Source organism: Cucumis melo, chromosome 4 (genome assembly GCF_025177605.1).
Source record: "Cucumis melo cultivar AY chromosome 4, USDA_Cmelo_AY_1.0, whole genome shotgun sequence".
In the NCBI taxonomy this organism is placed as follows: domain Eukaryota; kingdom Viridiplantae; phylum Streptophyta; class Magnoliopsida; order Cucurbitales; family Cucurbitaceae; genus Cucumis; species Cucumis melo.
The window spans coordinates 2,447,489-2,469,889 of NC_066860.1; the positions used below are offsets into that span (position 1 = coordinate 2,447,489).

Consider the following 22,401-nt stretch of genomic DNA (forward strand, 5'->3'; position numbering starts at 1 on the left):
TATGTTTTTATCGACATTTGAAATATTGATGAATAAAAAATTAAAGAAAATGGACGTTCGCAAAAATAATAATAAAAAATTCAAATGATAGAGTTCATGTAACTATATTTTTTAAATTAAAAAAGATTAATAACGATAACTAATTCTCTAGCCATATTTACAATATATAAATAAATTGTATTATATGTTGTTTTTTCTCTAAATTTTTTGTCTTTTCTTGAAAAAATATTTACATTTATAAATATAATAAAATAAATAGAAATAGACATAGTAATATATGCGATAGGAGCACGTAGGTGTCTATCGTTGTATTTTGTAAATATTTTATCAGATTTGCTAGTTTTAACAATTTTCTATTAGTCAATGATATTTTGAATATGATTTAATGAAGTTATAACGGGTTATTTTGAATTATTATTTTTATATAAAAGTAAAAAAAATTTGTTGAATGGGTAAAGATTAGAAATATTTTGAGGTGGAATGACGTGGAAATGAAAGATTTGAAAAAGAAGTTTGAAAATTAAAAAATAAATCTATCATAAAATAATGAAAAAGGTTGGTGGTATGTACGTGTAAAGTTATATAATTGGGTCTAATTTTGATTATAAGATTGAAACAAAAAAACTTGAAATAAGTTGACCTATTTCACTTATAACAATAAATATGACTTTAGGGGGAAAATCTTCAAAAAAAAAAAAAAAATTAAGATTTAAGATGGAAAATAGCCCTTGTTTTTCCTTTCTTGATTATAGGATTCTTTTTTTTTTTTTAGTGCAATTGATTGTTGTTGTGACGAGGAATTGAACTTCATATTTTTATGACGTTGGTTGGCTTACTTTATTGAAGATAAGATTGGAGTATAAATAATATTTATTTAGATTTAGGTGTTACGTTTGATTAATATTTATTAATAAATATATGGTAAATACTTATTAATAAATACATGAAGTTCTATTTGATTGTTTTGACCTAAAAAATTTAGCTTGTGGGCTTTATGGATCGTGTGGTTTATTTATGTTTGTGGAAGACAAAAGTGTAGGTAAATGTGCAATAAATTATATATTGAGAAAGTCTTTTACAAAGTATGTAGTAAACATCATGTTACGGTGATTGTGAATAACTTGTTTGAGAATATCTATGCAAGTTAGAGAGAGCCTAACATTGAAGATTATTTTGAGAAGTCTCTCAGAGGGGGAGCTTGCACATTGAAACGCAAGGGTAAAACATGAAGAACATTGATAACCTAGTGATTTAGGGGAGGCTAAATGTTTGGCTTGTAAAAGTCGTAGAACTCAAGATAGTTGATTCTTGATAAGTTATGTGTTTGTGAAACTCTTTGATCTTTATGAATGATCTATTCAATTGGGCTAAAGGCCCCCAGATGTAGGTCACCGAACTAGGTTATCAATGTGATGTTGTTTTATTTTGTCTTTTTCGCACTGTTACTCATGTTGTTTTTTCAATTATTAGCTTGAGTTTTAACTTAAACCATAAAGTAATTAATCATTACTTATCTTTCATACGTCAATTAATGTTCAACTAAAATTGTTTTAGTACTCTTTTTCTAAGAATTAGAAAAAAAATATCATTCATTTTTTAAAAGGTAGTAATGGATATTTATTGTCATTCAGTTGTGCCTTTCTCCAATAATAAAATCCCATTGATTATTTATTGACTGCATTAACTGGATTATGACATTTACTTATGTAGTTTTCTTCAAAATATATATATATATATATATATATATATATATATATATATATATATATATTCTATCCCTAAATAAAAAACTACTAAAAAAACAAAATTTATTACGTCTCAATTTTATAAAAACATGTAAATATTTTATCTATTTTGACTTTTTGTCTTCATTTATTATTATTCTTATTTTAAAGAAGCGGAGTTGTTATAAACAGTAAAATATTAAAACTATTTATCAAATATATCAAAAGAACTTAAATGTAACGTAGAGAATTTGATAACTTTTATTATATTTTGTAAATACTTTCAACGCTATTAGTATTTATCATTAAAATCTTGGTTGATGTAACTTATTTTAAAAGAAAAAATATTAATTAATTAAAATAATTTATATCTTTTAATATCTTGAAAAATATTATAGAAAAAAAAAACCAACTATAAAACTTGATTTTGTTTCCACATATGTTTTTTCTTTAAAAAAAAAAAGTGAATTTCAAAAGTAGTTTTTTTATGTCCTAAATAATCCCAATTAAAACTTTAATTAAATTTTAAAATAAATAAAAATATTTACAAATATATATAAAAAAATCATTCTATTTAACTAATTTCATTGTGTATACAAATAATTATATTACTATTTTTAGATTAGGAGTGTTCATTAAATAGGGTGTGAACGGATTAGATTGTTCGGTTGTATTGTATTCCTTTTTTTTCATTCATAATAATTGTAAACTTTAAAATTGTTGTATATGTTATATCGATAAATACAGAGATCCAAAAATTCGAAGTTTCGAATATCTATAAAAAAAAAATCAACATTCTTAATATTATTCATAGATATTAAAAAATAATAAACATAAAAAAAAAATAAAAAAAAAATTGAACTTTCATTATTTGTTTCTCTTTGTATCTGAAGTCTCTGTCATGAGTGGGTGTGGGCACAGCCACCAGGAGGGGCCAATAATGAATAGAGCGACACTAGTGGTGGACGCAATGAATGACAAAAACGTAAACGTTTATTTATTGGGAAAGCAATGTTTCTATTTTTATTCCTGCAAAACAAAAACGTGCTTTTGATTCACAATTTTTTTTTAATTTGGTTTTCATTAAAGTATATTATTAATTTATTAAGATTCGATTAAGAAATTGTTTGAAGCGAGAAATTCAATCAAGATTACTGATAATTATAGAAGCGATGAAAAGTGCGAATAATCGAAGACCGAACGAAAAGTGATATTCATTTAAACATGAGTTTTAATTTTCTTTATTGTAATAAATACAGAGGTAGGGAGACCTCTTGTCTGCAACTACATACTGATGTCATGTCAGTTGAGCTAAGTTCATATTGACGTGAATTTTGAATTACATTACATCACAAACTCATTCTATTATAAACCATCAAACAATTTTTAAACGTCCACGACTAACTTATTTTTATTACAATCTTGAACCAATATTGCACGTAAGGATTAGTTTTAATTGAAATCATAATTTAGTTAATTATATGATTACATTCAAGTATTTTTAGACTTTCCTTTTTCTCATAAAAAAAACGTTATGTACTAAAATTTTGATGGAAGAACAATAAAATGAGAATGAAAATGAAAGGTTCAAAACAATGACTTTGTACGGATGCATTTATTTTCCCAAGAAAAGGTCGGAACCTTTCAATTGAAGTGATAGGTCAAGCATGCAAATAAATATAATCTCTATTTTATTTTTTGAATTCACTTTTAAATTCATTTAACATTATTTAATTTGATAATAATCGTTTCCATTCTTATCGTATAATTTTTCATATAAATTTTTGGATAATTAAAAAAATGTAACAAAGCACCAAACTGTAACAAAGTCCATAAAGTCAGTCATTTTTTAAATATTTCAGATTTGTCCTTTCGTCTTTTTTCTTTTCTTTTATCGGTCTTCCTCCTTGATTTTTTCGCTGCAATTTCTTTCCATGTTTTTATTCTTTTCCTTTTGTTTTTTACATCGTTTAAATTTGGATAACTAAATCTAAATGATCGTGTACAAAAAATTTAAAACATCGTGTATAAATAATTTTGAAAAAAAAATCATTTAGATTGAAATAGCCAGATGTAAACGATTGTGTATTAAAAAAAATGTTCGTGTAAAAAAAATAAATCGTAGAAAAATCTAAACAATCGTGTATTAAAAGAATTAAAAAAAACGATCATTTTAAGTCAAATCTAAACGATTTTATACCAAAATTAGAAAAAAAAATTGTTTAGATTTGGGTATCTAAAGATCGTGTAACCAAATTTAATCGCAATCAAATTAACGACGTGGTTGACGGGACATTTTTCGAATTCTCCACAATGGACTTGTGAGTTTTTTCTATTTTTCAAAATTGTTCTATACATTTTAAAATATCTTGACCTTTTAAAAATATATAATAAATTAATAAAAATAAAAAAAATTATTAAAAAATATATAACATTTGATAAAATATTTACATTTCAAACAATGCGGTGTGAATAGTATGTAAATTTTTTATTTTTAAAATTTCTTATTTTTAAAATTTCTTAAATAAAAAGTTTAACATTTATTTAATTTTTTTAAAAAATTTAAAAAATAAATCAAATATAATAAATTTTGTCTTTTCAGGAGTTTCTATTAAATATATATATATATATATATGTATGTATATATATATATATATTTTCTTTTTTTACTTTCTAAGAAGATCAATTTTTATTACTATTTGTTTTACTTTTTGAAGTTCACGTGAGTATTAGTACCACTTGTAAAATAGTAGATTAGATTGGAAACAAAAATATCCCAATGAATGATTGGGGCATTTGTAATTTGTCTTTCATACTTCAACATGTACTTTAAGATATTAATAATTCAATAAAAGCGACGTGGTAGGTGTAACCACAAAATCAATCCAAGAATCCAAAAACATTACATGACATGACATGACATGACATATTTACTGTTCAAATTTTGGATTTAAAACTTTCCAAATAATTCATTCCCTATTTTCTTTCAAATATTTTATTTATCTCAAATCTTACTATATTTTATAAATATTTTAATCATTTTAATTTTTTTTAATATGTTCTATTTATTCAAAAATTTTAATTATACCTTAAAAAATTAGGACGACGACATCTAATCATGAAGAATTATTTTAAATAAAATAATATATTCTAAAAAAATTTATATGGTAATAAAATACAATCTATATGTGATAGATCGAAATAGATTACTATCGTGTCTATCGTAATATAAATATACAATAATCTATTTTGATCTATCGCAATTCATTTTAGATAATTAGACATGATTACTGTACTTTTAAATATTTTGATTTATTTTGCTATACTTAAAAATAGATCTTTAATCTTTTTACAATTTAAATTCGAGCAACACCCATTTTTTTGTTGAATTATATTTTAATCTTGTATATAAAACTTTTCCATCTTAGTTCAATATTTTTACATTGTCTTTTTCATATATCTTACATTTAATACTATTACCATTTTTTTTTCTAGAAAACTGCTTTTCTCAATCAACACTTTTCACAATAAATTCTAAAAGATATATTCATGTGGTGTATTTTTTCTAAAATTTATTATTAGTATTTTATTATAAATATTACGATAAACGTCCCTCATGGTTAGTGTCTATTGTCGTATATCGCTCTTCTCTACATCGAACTACTTTACCATATGTGTTGAAGATAAATCCATGCTTGCTAATTTGGCTATAAATAGTGATATTTTTATAGGTTTTGTAAGATAGTTATTGATGAAATTTTCGAGAGATAGTAGAATTTCCGTAGTAATAGTGGAATTTTTGTTTTATTTATTTTGATATTATATTATTTCTTGATAATTCGTCTTCCGATAAACTCATTTTAAACTATATTCAACTTGTGTTGATTAAGAACTAATTTTAAACAACTACATACAAAATTCATTAAAAGCACTTAAATCAAATTTAAAACGATAAATACTAATCCAACCCAAACAAAAGTTTGACATATTCAATAAAATAAAATATGATAATTAAAGGCTATGTTAGTCCAAAAGAGAGTGGTTGGATTTGTTAGAAACTTATAAGTATGTGTATATATATATATATATATATATATATACTTTTAATTTTCTAACCACTATATATATATATATATATATAAAGGTTGTAAAATGATTTTGCTCATAAACTTCTTTTCACCAATGCAAACGTCTTCGCTTTTTAAACTTTAATTTGTAACCATTTGTTGAGTTATTAATGTTTATAATAAATAATAATTCATTCTATCTATTTTACTATTAATGAACAATTTATAACCATCTTGTGAAATAAACAATAAACTATTTTATATACTTTACAATTCAGTGTTTATAGTAACAAGTATCTGAATTTTATGAAAAAATTTGTAAATTAATAAATTAATCATTGAACATATTTATTTATAAACTATAAATGTTAGATCCATCTTTAATTTTAATGAAATTCTTTACGATAAAAATAAATAAATTGATATAAGTTTTGAAGTATTACTTGTTAATGTTTAGAGATTAAATTATTACAAAGTAAATAGTTGTTGATCGAAAATCTACAAATAAATTTTTATTTGTACACTTTTTTTCTTTTGCCTTCTAAAAGAATGTTTTGTTTAAGGAGAAAAAGGGGGAAAGGATATACATGATTTTAACAACTCCCAATTGGAAAAGAGAAAGAAAAAGTTTTGTCTGCCACTAATTTATTTGTTATTCTAATTTTCTTTTGATAAAGCAAAGTTTCTTTTTATAGATTGTAATAAACACAAAGGTCTCAATGATTACAATAATTTAATACTTAAGACTTTTAAAGCCCTTTTATTGGTGAGTCACACAACTCTAACCTATTTTCTTTGTTCAACCTTCAGATCAGAGTTGGATTCCTCATGTTAGATTATTTGAAATTAAATTTATTTTTATGGGTGATTTTATATGGTATCGAAAATAGGTGATTTTAGCAATTCATGTGTTCGAAAAGATATTTTTGAAAAACTTTAAACTTCAAGGTTATTCATTCTTTTAAAGATATTTTTTAAACTTTTAAGATTTTAAAGATATTTTAAATGTAAAGTTTGAAAGACATTTTTCTTTATAATTTCACTTAAAAATTTAGAGTTTTGGCATTTCAATAAAACTTTATTGATGAAATAAGTGAGTTTAAGGAGATTTATACCATGTTAAAATCAGTGAGGAAGTTGATAAAATTGAAATTTGTTACGATGTGAGAAAATATTAGAATCAAAAGAAACTTCATAATACTGTAGGAAGAAATCGTTTTCCACTAAATTTAACAAGTATCACTATTTTTCTTTGGATTAGTACGCCTCTACGACATCCTTTGATACATACTTTAGAGCAACATTGATAATATTAATTAGGAGATTCTCCACCAAAACACAAACAAGACGTCCATCTCTAGCATTTTTCACAGTTAAGTCTTTGTTAAAGGTTCCAAATCATCAACAACATTTTTGTCGAAATTACTTGTTTTTTTGCCCAAATTTCTTCTCTTTTTATCTAACTCACTTCCTTTACTTCTTTGTGAGTTTCGGCAATATTCCGAGATCCACATCTATGATAAAGTTGACACTGCAACAATTTCACCAAATGGACAACATCAACATCTGTAGTCACAAAATCCCATAGAGGAGGCCCTGACATCTATAGATTCCATAGAACAACAATTGTTCAAAGTCATATAATTCGAGCAACAGAAAAAGAACTCGTATGTCATCTATAAGGTTTCGACAACAAAAAGACAACTTGTTTGTTATCTATAAGATTTCGAGCAACAGAAAAAGAACTTGTTTGCCATCTATAAGATTTCGAGCAACAAAAAACGAACTTGTTTGTCATCTATAAGATTTTGAGCAACAACAAACGAACTTGCTTGTCATCTATAAGATTTCGAGACTTCACCACAGCATGAATGGGTTTCAGTTGGACGTACTTCCTCACAAGACATAGTTTCGATCATTTCAAATTGCCGAGCATTATCAGTAGTTAGAATTAAAATATGACTGAACAATGAATATTAGTAACCTATCTATAGTTTTGTAGTTGTGGGTCCAAACTCCCATTTAATATAACAAAAGAAATAAAAATGTCGCGACTAAACATGAATGATCAAAAAAATAGAAGCTGAAGAAGGAAAGACGATGGAGGGCCTTTATAAAATATTTAAATTTGCTATAAAAACCCCAAGCAAATGGGGCAAAGTTGAAATAAAAGCTTCTGATGAGGTGAAAACTAAGAGAGCTAAAAAGAGGACAGGGACAGGACTTGACTTGGTGCTACCTCATTTCAAAATCTGTTTGTTTGTTTGGATACAACTGTAGGCAAAGTTTTTGCACATAAATTAGCCCAATTTTTTTTCTTTAACTTAAAAGAGGGATGAGAATTGGGGATAAGATGAATGATGATGATCTTGGTATCTCTCATACAAACAACGCACATTTGCTTGGCCTCATCACCTGGAAAATTATGCCTCCCCACCACCCCATCCACCTTTTTCCATATTCATTCCTTCTTGCTTCCTTTATCATCTTCACCCCCACCTTCAGATGCAATACCCGTCTTCGACTCGTCAAACTCTAACAACTGCACAAAAAGTAGAGTAAAATAACCGAATTCAAAATTTTATTTTGACAGAACCAGACCGTGAGTTTCCTTTAAGCTAAACTTTTGGCAGGGTGGGGTGTGGCCGTGTCGTTCTATGAATGAGTAAAATCGACCATCAAAACAAAGATAATTTGAGAGCAAGATAAAAAGGGAACAAACCGGTTTCACATCCCCATTCCATATGACATGAGCAGCCAAAAATCCAATAACAGCAGGCACAATGTACAGAAGTGCAGGCTGCAAAATAAGAAAAGCAAATGAAAAGATAAGGCCAGATATTTTCAATTTCACATAAAAGAGTTAGAATCAAGACATACAAGTGATCATACCAAGCTTCTTGATACATACATAGTTGAGCAAATTGCAAGAGTATTAATATATTTGATAAAATAATTAAACCATGTAGGAAATCATTTGAATCAGAGATGCATAAGCCAGAAAAAGTGCAACGAGAATGCAGAGGTTACCTGAGCAGCTTGAAACCAATTCATCACTATTATTGTGAGGACCAAACCAACTGAGTATCCCAAAAATGCACTCTTAAAATATTGACCATCTTTTCCTCTGGATGCATCAAATCGAAGAGCCAGTGCAACAAAGATGCCTAGAGGAAGAAAAACAAAATCAATACTTCCTTAATGGTTTTCCATGAATTGCAAGGTAAGAATTCTGACGAAATTAAAGCACAAGATCTATCAAAAAAGAGAACTGAGAATGCTAATCCATCAAGCAGCTTCGATGTTCATTTTCAGATGGTTTATTCAATACTCTCACAATGTAACACTTTCTTAGATTGGAGGCCTTTCCTCTTTTGATCCTCCTGATTTAGGCATAGGGATCTCTCATCCTTAAGAACTCTAAGCAGTGTTTTTCTCTTTTTTGGAACATGAAGGTCTCTTTCAATGAGCCACTACCACCACGAAACTAGCATGATTTATCAAGGCCAAGGGCACAGTAATCTTCCACTTTCCAGAAAAACTAAACCACCAAAATATGCACAGAAAACATCTAAGATAAATCTGAAATTCTACCACGTCTAAATAATCACCTACAAAAATCATTGCAGTAAAGAGAAAAATAGCATTTTCTTTCATAAACTAAAACCAAGTGCTTTTTTTCTTCTTTTTTTTCAACCAACGATCAATAGTACAATTTTCTATGTTTCTTCATAACTATTAGAATAATAAATTTTAACATCATCTCTCTCTCCCATAGATAATAACCCAGTGTGTCTACTGTGTACCTTGGTAAGCCAATATGACTCAACAACAAAAAGGGCTTATATTTAGACACATTAATGAAAGAGAACAGTTGGAAGCTATATGAACAGTGCACATGCAGATCCTAATTTGCTTCAGAATGGTACGAAGATGAAAAGCGTAGTTGGCTGGTGATGTGAAAAGAATTGTAGGTCCAACATAGAACAGTTAGCAATACAAGGGGAAGTTCAATTATGTCACCACCATTTATCTTCACTACACCGACATTATATTTAGTTTTCCTGCCAACACCTCATCTAATATCAAGATTACATGACAGAGGTAATGATGTTGATACAAATAAAATGTGAAAAATATTTGGGATAAACACCCCAGAGATATATGCTACCACAAATCCAACAGATGTAGATTGACACTAAAAACTCACCAGGAATGACAATGTCACCTAGTCCAAGCATGGAAAATGGTCTGGCGGCATCTGCGGTGGGGAACAAAAGCTACAAATAAATTTAGAAAACCATAATTAGACAGTCAGCTTGACCTAAATCACATTTCTCTGTGAAATGTCATCAACAAGTATCAAATAAAAGAAAAATATGGTGAGAACAACACGTTTTTAAGTTAAGCAAGAGTACAGACCTTTATGGGTGCATCAAACGATTTTGCAACACTAACCATCACTGGAGTAAAGAAAACCCAGAAGATATCGTATACAAACAGTCCAGCCTATGAGCAAATTAGAAAGAAAGAAAGTACAATTAATAACAGGGGGAAAAATACACGACTGATCAGAACATGTGCAAAGGGACAATCAAATAATTGTACCACCAACATAGCATTGATTAATCATAACAGCCAAAGTATCTAGGTGGTTCCAGAATACTTAGACCAAAAAATATTAGAGAGATAACTCTAATATTTGGTGCAGTGAAATATGCGTTTCCTGTTAGTTTTCTCAAAACTCAGTCACTATATTGAGTGAAATTGATAAAGTAAAGGTTTGAGGCAAGGAGAAACTGTTTAGTTTAGGGAGTTGTTTAGTCATGGTAGAAGGACCTAATAAGTCAACAAATTGATATTTCTTAGTCGTGGAGCCTGGAGTAGAGTGGGTTTAGGAACTCCTTGGCCATGGGCCAAACAAGGAGGGGAGTTCACACTCCCCAACTTCAATGCTTTGGGCCAAACATGCCCCAAATATTCTACACAATTGTAACCAATTAACCTTGATTCTTGAATTACCATTAACTTTCAATATCAGATTCTTGTATTCCAATTCTTACCAAAAGTATGGCACCAGTCTTAAAAGAACCAAGAGAGAGCATTTCAATTCCCTGCAAATGGAAAACAGAGATACAATTACTTCATCATGTGCTCAAACACAGGTAATCAGCCAATAAAGAGATACCAAATCAATTAAACATGTTCTCTGATGTACCAAAAAAATTGCAGAAAAATCCAATAGCTACTTTTAGAGATACTTGACGATTTAATTCTTGAATTAAACCCAACAAAAGGCTTGGCAGCCAGCAAAGGACCCCCAACCACATACTTTTTAAGGAATTGAAGGAGGACGGATTGCTAAACCAATGGCTATGGTGTAATTTATTTTAAAAGGTTGCTACTGTACCTGGATACAAAAGGCAAGGCCCAAGATATTGTTAGCCAGCCAGTGTTTCTTCAGAGCATACCATGCACAAAAGAAGGTTCCAGGAATTGCTGCAACAACCTGGGACCTGGTGAACTCGATCTCCAAAGCTGTGTAAGAAATGAAAGGAAAAATATCATTCTGCATGATAAAATGAGATAAGGTCAAGCAAATCAAAACATCTGAATCTTGAGAGAAACGGAGAAATCCAAATAAAAAATAAAGTTATAACTGAACAAGATTCCAAAATATCATATGGGTTAGAAAACAACAGAATGTCACTGTCCATGTTTTCAAAGATCTTGGCATTTAACCTACGAACTTCCAGGGAGAAAAAAAATTAAAATAAAATAAAATATTTGTACAAGCCTGGCAAACAAGTATAATCATATGGAAACTATAATAAAAACCATTAAACTTCAAATTCCTTGATAGGAAAGTGACAAAATAGTCTTCAAAGCCACAAAAGAGCTCCAAAAATACCAACTGACAATGTTTCATTTGAAACCTAGGATCTTTTGCCATAGATTTCCTCATAGGAGAAAAGGTAGCCTAAAGTAAAAAATAGCCATGACCATAATAGATATGTGGAACCAAAGGAAAACAGCACACACGAAGACTTGGAAATTTACTCATTTTTCATGAAACTACATCAGGAAAAAGCAAAATCACATACCCCGGAAATATGGAAAACGCCACACAATAGCATCTTCATTCCAATGGTCTGGCAGATATCGCTTAATAGCAGGCAACAGAGTCGCTCTAGATAGAATAGCATGAGGATAATCATTAATAAAATTGAATTCAGAGCAGCACACTTAATTATATCAGCAATAAGGAAAAAATGCTTATGAGCAAACACATTTGAATACATACGAAAGAGCAAGGATCCCAAGCACAAAAAAGTAGCATGTCAAGACTGCATTAACCAAGTCCTTCGATAGAAACTTGAAAAGCAAGAAAAGAGATAAAAGCATTGCACTCCCAACAAAGGGAAAACGCATGGCGTGTTCACTGGACATTGTCTCCTGCACGTTCCATAATAAGACAGTGTAAGCAAATGGATTTATAATCATACAAGAAATGAAGAAAGTGAAAGCAATTAACAACTTGAAGTAACTTCCTCGTTGCACTTACGGAAGGTGGAGTGGGTTTCACAGACCGATAACAGCCCACATAGACAGTTAGACAAGCAGTCAGAACAACGTTCACATTAGGATCAACCTTCATAACAAGTGGAGCTAGAGTCAATCCTGCACGTAAAAAGTAGAATAGGTTAAGCTTCACCATACACTGGAGTTTCAGATAGCATGTCTGACTCTGACTAATGAGTTACATGACATTTAAATTATAAGATGGCAACGTGGTAATATCATTCTCAAATATTTATATTCCTATTAGTACCATTTTATTTAGTTCCAGTGGATAGAAATCTGAAGTACAAATTCATTCAGACCCATCAAGATCAATGAATATTCATACAATTCTTCGTGGTGCTTCCAAAGTGAGTTACTTAGTCTTCCCAGAATAACATAATCCACATTTAACAATACGTATATCTTGCCATGATGATTCCAGGATACAGGGAATTTTCATTTTCTCATTTCCATCGTATTCAATTTCCAGACAACAATTACCATATCCTACCAGCGATAACTAACAAGTAAGAAAACAACAAATGCACGTGGACATGATTTGCCCACTCTCTAGTACAAACTAGAGATACCTAGATCTAAGTCCTAGACTACCAGATATACGGATCTTGCAAAGAATTCCAAGAAACTACGGATGTCAATCTGTCAAGATTATAATCTGTGATCATACCATATAACTACCAAGATTACGTATAGCATTTAGAATGACAGGTTAGCTATCAGATTTCTAGCGGCAGATGATAGAGACCCTTGAGAAAAAAAAAAATTGACTATTCAATAAAAGCTATCTAATTGGGCAATTGATATTAGGACTAATATGGGTCTGCTAATTCTATTGATAATATACCCAGTCCCAGACTAATTATACACAATTCTCCCTACGCTTAACATTCATAAACAAAACAACTTAACACAAAAGAAACAAAGATCTCCACATTAACGCAGACCAACCTAAATCGTACGTAATTTACAGGGAAGAAAAATCAGTACAATAAATTGGTTACCCACCCGCTAGAGCAAAATTCGCAATGCGCTCGGCGTTCTTCATGTTGGGCAGTTCTTAATTAAACACCTTTCAACCAGCACTATCAATCCGCAAAATAACTAAGATAATTGTCTCGCAATTGCTCCCTCTGCAATCAAACTCAAACAACATCAATTACACTAACCCAAAACCAAACATCAAGCATCAAATCATCAATCTCAAAATGTCGTAATTTCGAAGCGCAATTCAACCTACGAGCATAACCAAATAACCATAAATTAAAAAAGAAAAAGAAAAAAAAACAAGAAATGGAAACAGCAACAATAATAAAGAAACCCGTTGTATTGGAGAAAGAAACGAACAAAAACAACCGTACCAATCATCGGCGGCTCGAAGACTTCGAGTGGATTTGACCACGCAGATCGGAGAGCTCGCCGAAGAAAGAGAAGGAATTATTTTATTTTTTTTCACAAAATTTTCAGATTTAGGGTTTAACTCCACGAACGGAAAGGAAAAACAAACGGAAAAAAGAAAAAAAAAGGAAACGAAAGGGTAAAAGTAGAAATTAAAAAGGACGTCGATCCACCGGACTGTTAATTAACATCGTCTGACCTTCAACGACGACTGGGATTTTATACGGAGAAGCGTTTCGTTTGAGACGTGGCGTGTTTCTATTGGTTTAAAAAATGAGAAATGATGCTAGCGGTTGTCTGTGATTGGACTAAATATTTATAAAATTAAATCACGACAGCGTGTACGGAAATGAAGCCACGTCTTATTGCTGATTTTCATCCATTCACATTTCGCCACGTCGGAATTGAATTCCTCCCTCTTTACGTGTCACTTCAGAAGCGTGACGTCTCAGTAAACCGTTGATTTCTTTTCCGATACAGTTTAATTAGTGTCAATTTAGGTATATAAATTTGATAATTAGAATGCACTAAAAAAAATTGGTAATTAGAAAAAAGTTAGCTATTGATACATAAAATTGGTATATATTTATAATAATATTTTTACCATTTTTATCACTGATTTATTTGTAATAATGGATTGCATTTTTAAAAATAAATTTTGTAAATTGAGTAAAATTTTAATATTTAGAATGTTTTTTATTTTAAAATATAGTAAAATAAATTAAAATACTTATAAAATATAACAAAAATTTATATTTTATATGATAGGAAGGCTCATTATAAAATTTGAAATTTTTTTATATTTTTTTATAAATATTTTTAATATTTTTTTGTCATTTACGATAATTGCCCTACAATTTTATTCTAAAATTTAAGGTTGAGCATGTATAAACATAAATTGAGTCGATCAACCAGGACGGTCGGAGCTAAAAAGAGGTTTGGTGGGTGTCGGGTCAGAAAAATCCAAACTTATACACATTTTTAAAAATATTTAAAGGCTTAAATCATTTGATCGACCAATTAATAGTCCGTTTGCACTTCTTCGTAAACGAAGTCTAATTTGATTATAGTTCATTAGGTATCAGTTAGGTTTGATCGAAAAATCAACTCCAGCTTGTTATAGCTTGTAACTACATAATTGACATTCCCTTCTTTTTTATTTCTCCTTCATAGCTCAAGTTTGTCACCTTTTGAGTTTTTTTAATAAATTTTAGTTTTTGCTGATTATCCTCCTTTGAATTGCATTGAGAAGTTTCTCTCAAATATTTTTGATCCATTTCTCTCGATCATTCATTTCCATATTCTTCTAGATTTACACTCCCTTCTTAATTATAAATTCATTTTCATTTTGATTAGGAAGTTAGTTAATCAAGAATTTGACTGGATTTAACTATAAAGTCATTCGCAATTATGGTTGCAAGGGAGTCAGGGTGGGAACACCCCTCGATCCCGTACAATGTTTTTTAGAATTAGAGTTGGGGTTGGGGATCCCCATTTGGATTCTAGTCCTTGGAAAAAATTCTCATCATTATAGAGGAGGTAAAGTAATCTGCACCAAGACCATGACCGATGTAATGCACGTTATCAGTGCCCTTCATTCATTAACGTAGGGCGGGGATACCCTCCTCGTCTCTACTTCCATCGGTCTCCGGTCATATGACAATATTAAAATGAGTTAATAATTAATAAAACAATAAACAATATCAAACCATCGTATTAATTATAAGTTAGAGAATCATACGAAAATCATCATGAATCAATATTAAAAACTACTAATTAGTTGAAAAAAAAGGATAATATAGTTAAAAGACAAAAACAATTAAAAAAACAACAATCAAATGATACTTAGATAACAGTTAAAAGCCATCCATAAACGAGAGCAAACTTTATTTCTCAATTTCAACCTCCCACTTAAATAGGACTAACTGATTTTACCATTTGTGCAAAGTTTCGCATTGTTAGACTATGAGCTTAATTTTTCTTTATTGTTCCTTTTCTCTTTTTCCTTTCTTTTATTCTTTTCTTTTCCGTTCCTTAAACAACATGTACAAATTGTAGATGGTATAGTTTCAAACACAATACATCTATTGATGATACTTCAACGTTTAACCTCCTAAATTAAAGAAATAAAAAGAAAAAAGAAAAAGAAACAATCCCCTTCCACAATTTTTTAAAAAATTCAAAAGACGTCAAATTTGAGTTTTTTTTGTTTGATATAGTTGTTGTCTTGATCTTCTATTGACCTCAATTGTTTACATGGCTAAAGCTCTAAATCTAGAACTTGCATCGTGTTTTAAAATACCTATTTTGAACTTTTGAAACCTTAAAATTTTGATTAATAATATTTATTTTCTTTCTAGCATCATTATTCATGTTTATGTTTTAGGTTATTTTTTAAGGATAAATTTAAGGTAAAATATACTTTTGACTTTCGAGATTTAAAGTTTATGTTTATTTGGTCCATAAAGTTTCAAAACAAACACTTTTGTAGTAAAGTTGATGGTATATTAGCCAATTTTGGACGGTTCCCACGATGAATCATTTTCTTCTAGTGAAACTAGTTCAATTTTAGTTTCAATATACTTTGAATTATTTAATTTTAGAATTTAGAAAAACTGTCAAAAATAGAACATTTGGCCAAATATTTACACTTCATACAAAAATCAAATGTAATATTTTTTTTATTTTAGTGGTTTTGTTAAATAGTTTGTCGTTTTTTTTTTTCAATTCTTGAAGAAACCCTATAATTTATGTATAAAATAAAAATAAATTATTTTAAATGTTACTTTTGAAAATATCTACAAATGCAACATAATGTCACCCTCGAATAGGCAAAAATATACTACGATCTAGGTATCATGATAATAAGCAAACTCATTTGAATCGTAAAATATCACAATTTATCTATGATAGATCACGATAGACTACATCTATATCTATCATGACAATAAATGTAAATATGAATATATTTAATTTTGTAAAGTATCACGATTTATAATACATAAATCAAGATATACTACTATCTAGATTTATGGTTCGTAATAGATTTAGGTTGCACATACCTTGGTTTACTTTCTATATTTTAAAATAGCATAAGGCAAAAAGGTAGTGCTTCCTTGATTTCTATTTTTGGAAGCTAAACCTTATTTTAATTTTGTTTAGCCATAAGATATATATTCACACATTTCACTATTAGTTCTTTACTCCACCGATTTGTCCAATTGGCTTATCGCTCTCAAATTCCCAATGCAGTTTCAGTTGCAGCAGCTGCAGCTTCATGGAGGCCGAATTTCGAAACCTCCAACACTAAGCAACAACCAAATGCCTTTAACTTCCATTTCTCTTCAATCCAGCTTCACCTTAACCTCACTCAGATTTCCCTCTCCATTCTTCCATTCCCTTCCCCAATTTACCCATGTTCTTCCTCTCCACTCGCGTTCCTTTTGTATGAAACCCATCGCGACCTGCAAGATGAACGATGCAGGTTCTCTTTTTCTTTTTCCGCTTTTTGGAACAGTATCTTAATCTGTTTTGTTATGGTTTTATAGAGGAATTTTGCGATTTTGTTTGATGAAAGATGTGTGCGGTTGAATGAAAGTAAAAAAAGAATTTTGTGTTTTTTAAATGTTTGTTAGATTTGATATCACAGTTGGAGCTTGGAAAACCACTGCAGAATCGGAAAACGGAGAAGCGTGTTAATGGTATATTCTGGATTATTCTTCTCAACATTGGAATATATGTGGCTGATCACATTTTTCAGGTAGGGTTTTTGTTCTCTTATGTTTACTTTTCTCGTTGTTGCCTTTCGATAGAGTGAAAAATAATTCCCCTAAAATTGATGGCTCTCTAAGCCCCCGTATTAGAGGTCAGGCCACTAGGGATTGATAGTTCAAGTTTTCTCATTGTGGAAGCTGAGGAACAAAGTTGCGCGACAGTAGCTGCAGCTCTTTTCTTTCAAGTAGGCGTAGCCCAGGAAATAGCTCGAGAAGCGTAATCCTTCTGATGATTCATATCCAGCAAATCAAAAAAATAAAACCATTTCGTTCAGCATTTCCATCCTTTCCATCCAGATTTGAAAATGACTCATAGCACCCTTATTCCCACTCCAATTTTTCATATTTCATTTCCCGTTAGAGATGCTATCTGAGTAGGAAAGTTAGCCAATTTATCCTGCCTAGTTTAGACAAAGCAGCCCGCATCACAGACTTGAGATTCATTTGATGTTCATCAAGTGCTGCTGCATCCTCATAAGTTTCAATAAACTACGCCCTCCTCCTTCTCTTTTATAGCTATTCTTGAAGAAAGTCCACCGGTTGATAGTTTATTAGGTCGATTGTGTCATAAGAAAGATAGTCCACCGGTTGATAGTTTATTAAGTCTCCAAAGCTCTATGAGAGCCACTGAAAGTTCTCCAATTGCTCACCTTCCACTACTATCAAAGACGACAATCATTGCAGTTTTCCTCCGATACATACTTCAGCTTTTCTTTGAAGCATGGCTTCAAAGAAAATCCTTAACAATGACTTAGATAGTCTATGGCTTGCTCCAACAACAGCCGAACTTGTAAAATAGTTGTTCCCATAATATTGAAGCATAAGTAGAGCATAAGGATGCCTTTAGCATTCTCACTAGTCTTGCACAAAATACAACAATTGGGAAGAAGAAAAGAATCTAAAAACTGTTCTTTAAGCACATTATGGGGGAGCTGAGTTTCCACAACAAGTAGTTCATGAAAGCACTCTCACCTTTATTGCTTTGGTATCCTTTTCCTCAATAGTGTTTGGAGCCCTCAGAAGATGAACAAAGAGGGATTTACTCTTTCAAAACTTCCAAAAACGAAATCCTTTTGTCCTCTCTGGAATCAAGATCCATAATAGTCAACTAAACAGTCAAAACTCTATTTCCTTTCTGAAAGATTCATTCTAAGCCTATCCATGAATCCATGATTATTAACACATTTGGAAGTAGAAAAAAAAACAAACTCACTAGTAAGTATTTATACATGTATCACAAAATACTAAATGGTTATCAAACGTTGTCTAAAATTTCATTTTCGTAGGTTCGTAATATAGGAGCTTTGTACCTGTATCACAATCGTCCTGCTTGGTATCAATTTTTTACAGCAACATTTTGTCACGCTAATTGGTGAGTTTTTTGTGCTTTTCAAGATCATCCAAATTTCAGATTTCTCATCTACACTTAAATTCAGTGGAGTTTACACACACACACACGCACAGGCAGAAGCTTCCATCTTCTCACGATAATGCAATTTGCTGCTTTTACAAGCATTGTTTGATGTAGTGCTTGCCATTCTGTGAATGTTTGCAGGAACCATCTCTCTAGCAATCTTTTTTTCTTGTATATATTTGGTGAGAAACACCTTCCAAATCATTATTATTTTTTCTCCCTATAATGGCATCAACTTTCTTTCTGGACATTGAAACCATAAAATAACCAAAATGTTTTGACATTTAGTTCCATTATGTGTGATCAACAGGGAAACTTGTTGAAGAAGAGGAAGGAAACTTTGCTTTGTGGCTTTCCTATATTCTTACTGGTGTAGGTGCAAACGTTGTCTCATGGCTAATTTTACCAAGAAATGCTGTTTCAGTTGGAGCTTCTGGTGCTGTTTTTGGTTTGTTTACCATAAGTGTTCTTGTAAAGGTAACTATCTAAAACGTAATGATTCATTACTCTCATTAGGAATTGAATACAACATTTTTAATGAAGAAATTCCTTCGTGCCAGATGTCATGGGATTGGAGGAAGATACTTGAAGTCCTTATACTTGGTCAATTCGTTATAGAGAAGGTAGTAATAAGTTCTCTTTTTGCCCTTATGTTCTTAAAAACGTAAATACTAAGCATCCTTCCCAAGTTGGGGATTGGCAGGTTGGGAAAGAAATACTAGGGCATAGGATATAATGTTCTTTCTTTCCATATCCCTAGTTAATTGCTAATTTATCATATCTTGATTTTCCTCTAATTTATTAGAATGAATTAGCATTGGCTTTCCTTTTCCTTTTCATAATATAGGGATCATCTTTTAATTGGCGTACGGTTCTCGAGACTTTTGTTATTCTTCTTTCCCACCTCCTTGGAAGCCCACCCTTTCCAGAAGGAAAGAAGAAGCTTCTTTGGGAGAACTTTATTTTTAATCATTCTATTGGAACATATGGTGAAATAGAAGAATCTTCCAAAAGAAAAAAAAGACTCTTATTATAATTTTTTAATGCTACAACTAATACGATTTTGACATGGTGTAAATGGCTCTTTTTACTCCACTACTATAGGCTTTTCTACTCTCCCTTCCAATTGTAATCTCCATATCGGCACATTCCCCTTTTGTAATTTCATAGCATCAATGAAATTGTGTCGCTTCCGTGCAAGGCAAAGGTTGGGACGCTTGCTTATTCATTTGTTATTTTCCCTGGTCGTAATAGGTCATGGAAGCAGCTCAAGCGTCGACCGCATTGTCGGGAAGCTTCCGTGGAGGACATCCATTGCAGAATGTGAACCATGTTGCACATCTCTCCGGGGCGCTGGTTGGTGTCCTTCTGGTATGGCTTCTTAGTAGAATTCCTTCTCAATCTCTTGATCAAGATGCATCAGCTTTGCATAGGAAAGGAAGATGATTCCAATAGGCCATTCCACTTTGAAATTGAAATGTATTTCAGTTGTATAATATGTGTTCTTTGTTTGTATCTTCTCTAAAAATTTTCTGCTACAGTTTTGATTATAGGCTGTGAATGTGAATCATTACAATTTCTCTTAAACATTAGATATCAACCGTTACAATTTCTCAAAAAGTATGAACAATGGCTATGATTTCTCCAAAAGCATTTAATAAAATCCTAAATTTAAGTAAGTATTACGAGATGTTTAATTTTCGTTATTTAAAGCACTAATTTTAGCTAAAAAAGGAGTAATTGTCGAAAATAGTAAATTTAACAAAATATTTACAAGTTAGAGCTAAATTTCAGATTTTACCAATAACAAATATTTTATAGACATGATATTCTTCTATCAATGTTATTGAAAGTTATCAGTTTCTGTGATTGATAAAATTCAAAAGTTTTACCGTAACTGGTAAATATTTTAATTTATTTTGTTATTTTTAAATATACATTTTTTTCATCAATATCAATAAAATAAAGCTATGCATAAATTTAATTATTTTGTTAATTTCATATCGCACATTTATTTTATAATTCATTGAACTTCTTCCTATTTGGAGCAAGAGCTTGAATTAAGTTTAATGTTAAGATGACAATGATCGAAAGTTTATGGTTAGATTTGGTTATTTCTTCTCAAATTTATATTTCTTTAACTCAAACGAGATTGAAGATTAAAAAATATATTTGTAGAGATCGATACAAGTATGTGATGAAATAAATAATTCGTTTAGATCTTAATGACAAATCAACACGAGATTAATAGAACCAAAATAAAACTAGAACTAATAAGTAAGTTGTTCACCAAAAGAATCCATCAACCTCTGACCACTTCCTATACTCCTAAGTTTTAACCAAATATCTCATCAACTTTCCTAACTGTTTACTAATATTGTCTTAATAACATTCCTATCCAAACTTTCTTATGGAATAATCTTTGGCGCTTGGAAAATGCGTTTATAACAATAATTTTAATAAAAAAATAATTGAAGGAAAAGTATTGAAACACCAATATTTTAAATTTGAAAAATAAATATTTATAACCAATATGAACTTATAAATAAATATAAAATGATTAATTAAAATAGTTATTTTTAAATATAACAAAATTAAACTAAAATATAGTAATATTTGTACTTTTCAAATATGAAAAAAAAAAAAATTAAGTTGTAACAAAAATTAAAAAAATTAGAAAAATAACAAACGCACGTAAACTCTTATGATAGACTTTTATTATTATACACTATAAAGATTTTGCTATACTTTAATTTTTTTAATAAAGATATTATATTTTTAACTCTTATGATAGACTTTTATTATTATACACTATAAAGATTTTGCTATACTTTAATTTTTTTTAATAAAGATATTATATTTTTAATTTAGTTGCTATATTTGTAGGAGTCTTTTAAAAAGTATAATAAAGTAGCACAATATTTACAACAATTCTAAAATCGGAAGAAGTCAACGGGTCACAATGAAAAATACAAAAAATGTCTCATTAACAACGCTTGGTCACATAATATATTTGGTACATTTAGATTTGACTATCATTTGGTGGACGATCATTTAGATTTGAATGATTTCAATTATATATTTTAATTTAGTTATATAATCATTTTGGGAACACGTTTAGATTTGGTTAACAGATTTTTTTACAAGATTCTTTGTTACATGATAGTTTATACTTGACTAAACAATTTTTATTTAATTCTTTTGGTATATGATCATTTATTTTTCTCACGTGATTGTTAAATTTGACTACTTCAATCTAAACGATTTTTTTTTTAAATTTTTTATACATGAAAAAGAAGAAAAACGATTCATGTACCCAAAGAAAAAGAAAGAAAGAAAAAAATTGGGGATGAAAGAAAAACTTCAAATATTTAAAAAATGACTATTTTACTAGTTGATATATTTATGAAAATTTTCGGATTTGTATCTATCAGGTATATATC

The 22,401-nt window shown here is 29.9% G+C and overlaps 2 protein-coding genes across 3 annotated transcripts; one reads left to right on the forward strand and one right to left on the reverse strand.

Moving 5' to 3' along the window:
- Positions 1-7,875: 7,875 nt before the first annotated feature.
- LOC103503715 (signal peptide peptidase) lies at positions 7,876-14,037 on the reverse strand. Its single transcript, XM_008468021.3, has 12 exons — positions 13,735-14,037; positions 13,382-13,506; positions 12,357-12,472; positions 12,096-12,247; positions 11,896-11,981; positions 11,202-11,329; positions 10,855-10,905; positions 10,214-10,300; positions 10,002-10,071; positions 8,822-8,958; positions 8,514-8,591; positions 7,876-8,333 (listed from the first exon to the last, which is right to left on the reverse strand). Exons 2-12 carry the CDS (start codon positions 13,419-13,421, stop codon positions 8,253-8,255), a joined length of 1,026 nt encoding a protein of 341 aa, XP_008466243.2. The 5' UTR covers positions 13,422-13,506; positions 13,735-14,037; the 3' UTR covers positions 7,876-8,252.
- Positions 14,038-16,952: 2,915 nt separating this feature from the next.
- On the forward strand, positions 16,953-20,545 carry LOC103503716 (rhomboid-like protein 11, chloroplastic). Of its 2 annotated transcripts, none has more exons than XM_008468023.3 (7): positions 16,953-17,255; positions 17,407-17,531; positions 18,831-18,916; positions 19,100-19,140; positions 19,269-19,435; positions 19,519-19,581; positions 20,213-20,545. In XM_008468023.3, exons 1-7 carry the CDS (start codon positions 17,018-17,020, stop codon positions 20,402-20,404), a joined length of 912 nt encoding a protein of 303 aa, XP_008466245.2. In that variant the 5' UTR covers positions 16,953-17,017; the 3' UTR covers positions 20,405-20,545. The 2 variants fall into 2 exon arrangements, with proteins under 2 accessions (XP_008466245.2, XP_008466246.2); XM_008468024.3 differs by having other exon boundaries at positions 16,978-17,255; positions 17,421-17,531.
- The last annotated feature ends 1,856 nt before the right edge of the window (positions 20,546-22,401 follow it).

Coding starts and splice junctions, on each gene's coding strand:
- LOC103503715 (XM_008468021.3), bottom strand. CDS start 13,421: ATGAAGAACGCCGAGCGCATTGCGAATTTTGCTCTAGCGG. Junction 12,248..12,356: donor TGAAACCCACTCCACCTTCC/GTAAGTGCAACG, acceptor TGGAACGTGCAG/GAGACAATGTCCAGTGAACA. Junction 11,330..11,895: donor GCGTTTTCCATATTTCCGGG/GTATGTGATTTT, acceptor TTTCTTACACAG/CTTTGGAGATCGAGTTCACC.
- LOC103503716 (XM_008468023.3), top strand. CDS start 17,018: ATGCAGTTTCAGTTGCAGCAGCTGCAGCTTCATGGAGGCCGAATTTCG. Junction 19,141..19,268: donor TTTTTTCTTGTATATATTTG/GTGAGAAACACC, acceptor TGTGATCAACAG/GGAAACTTGTTGAAGAAGAG. Junction 19,582..20,212: donor GTCAATTCGTTATAGAGAAG/GTAGTAATAAGT, acceptor TGGTCGTAATAG/GTCATGGAAGCAGCTCAAGC.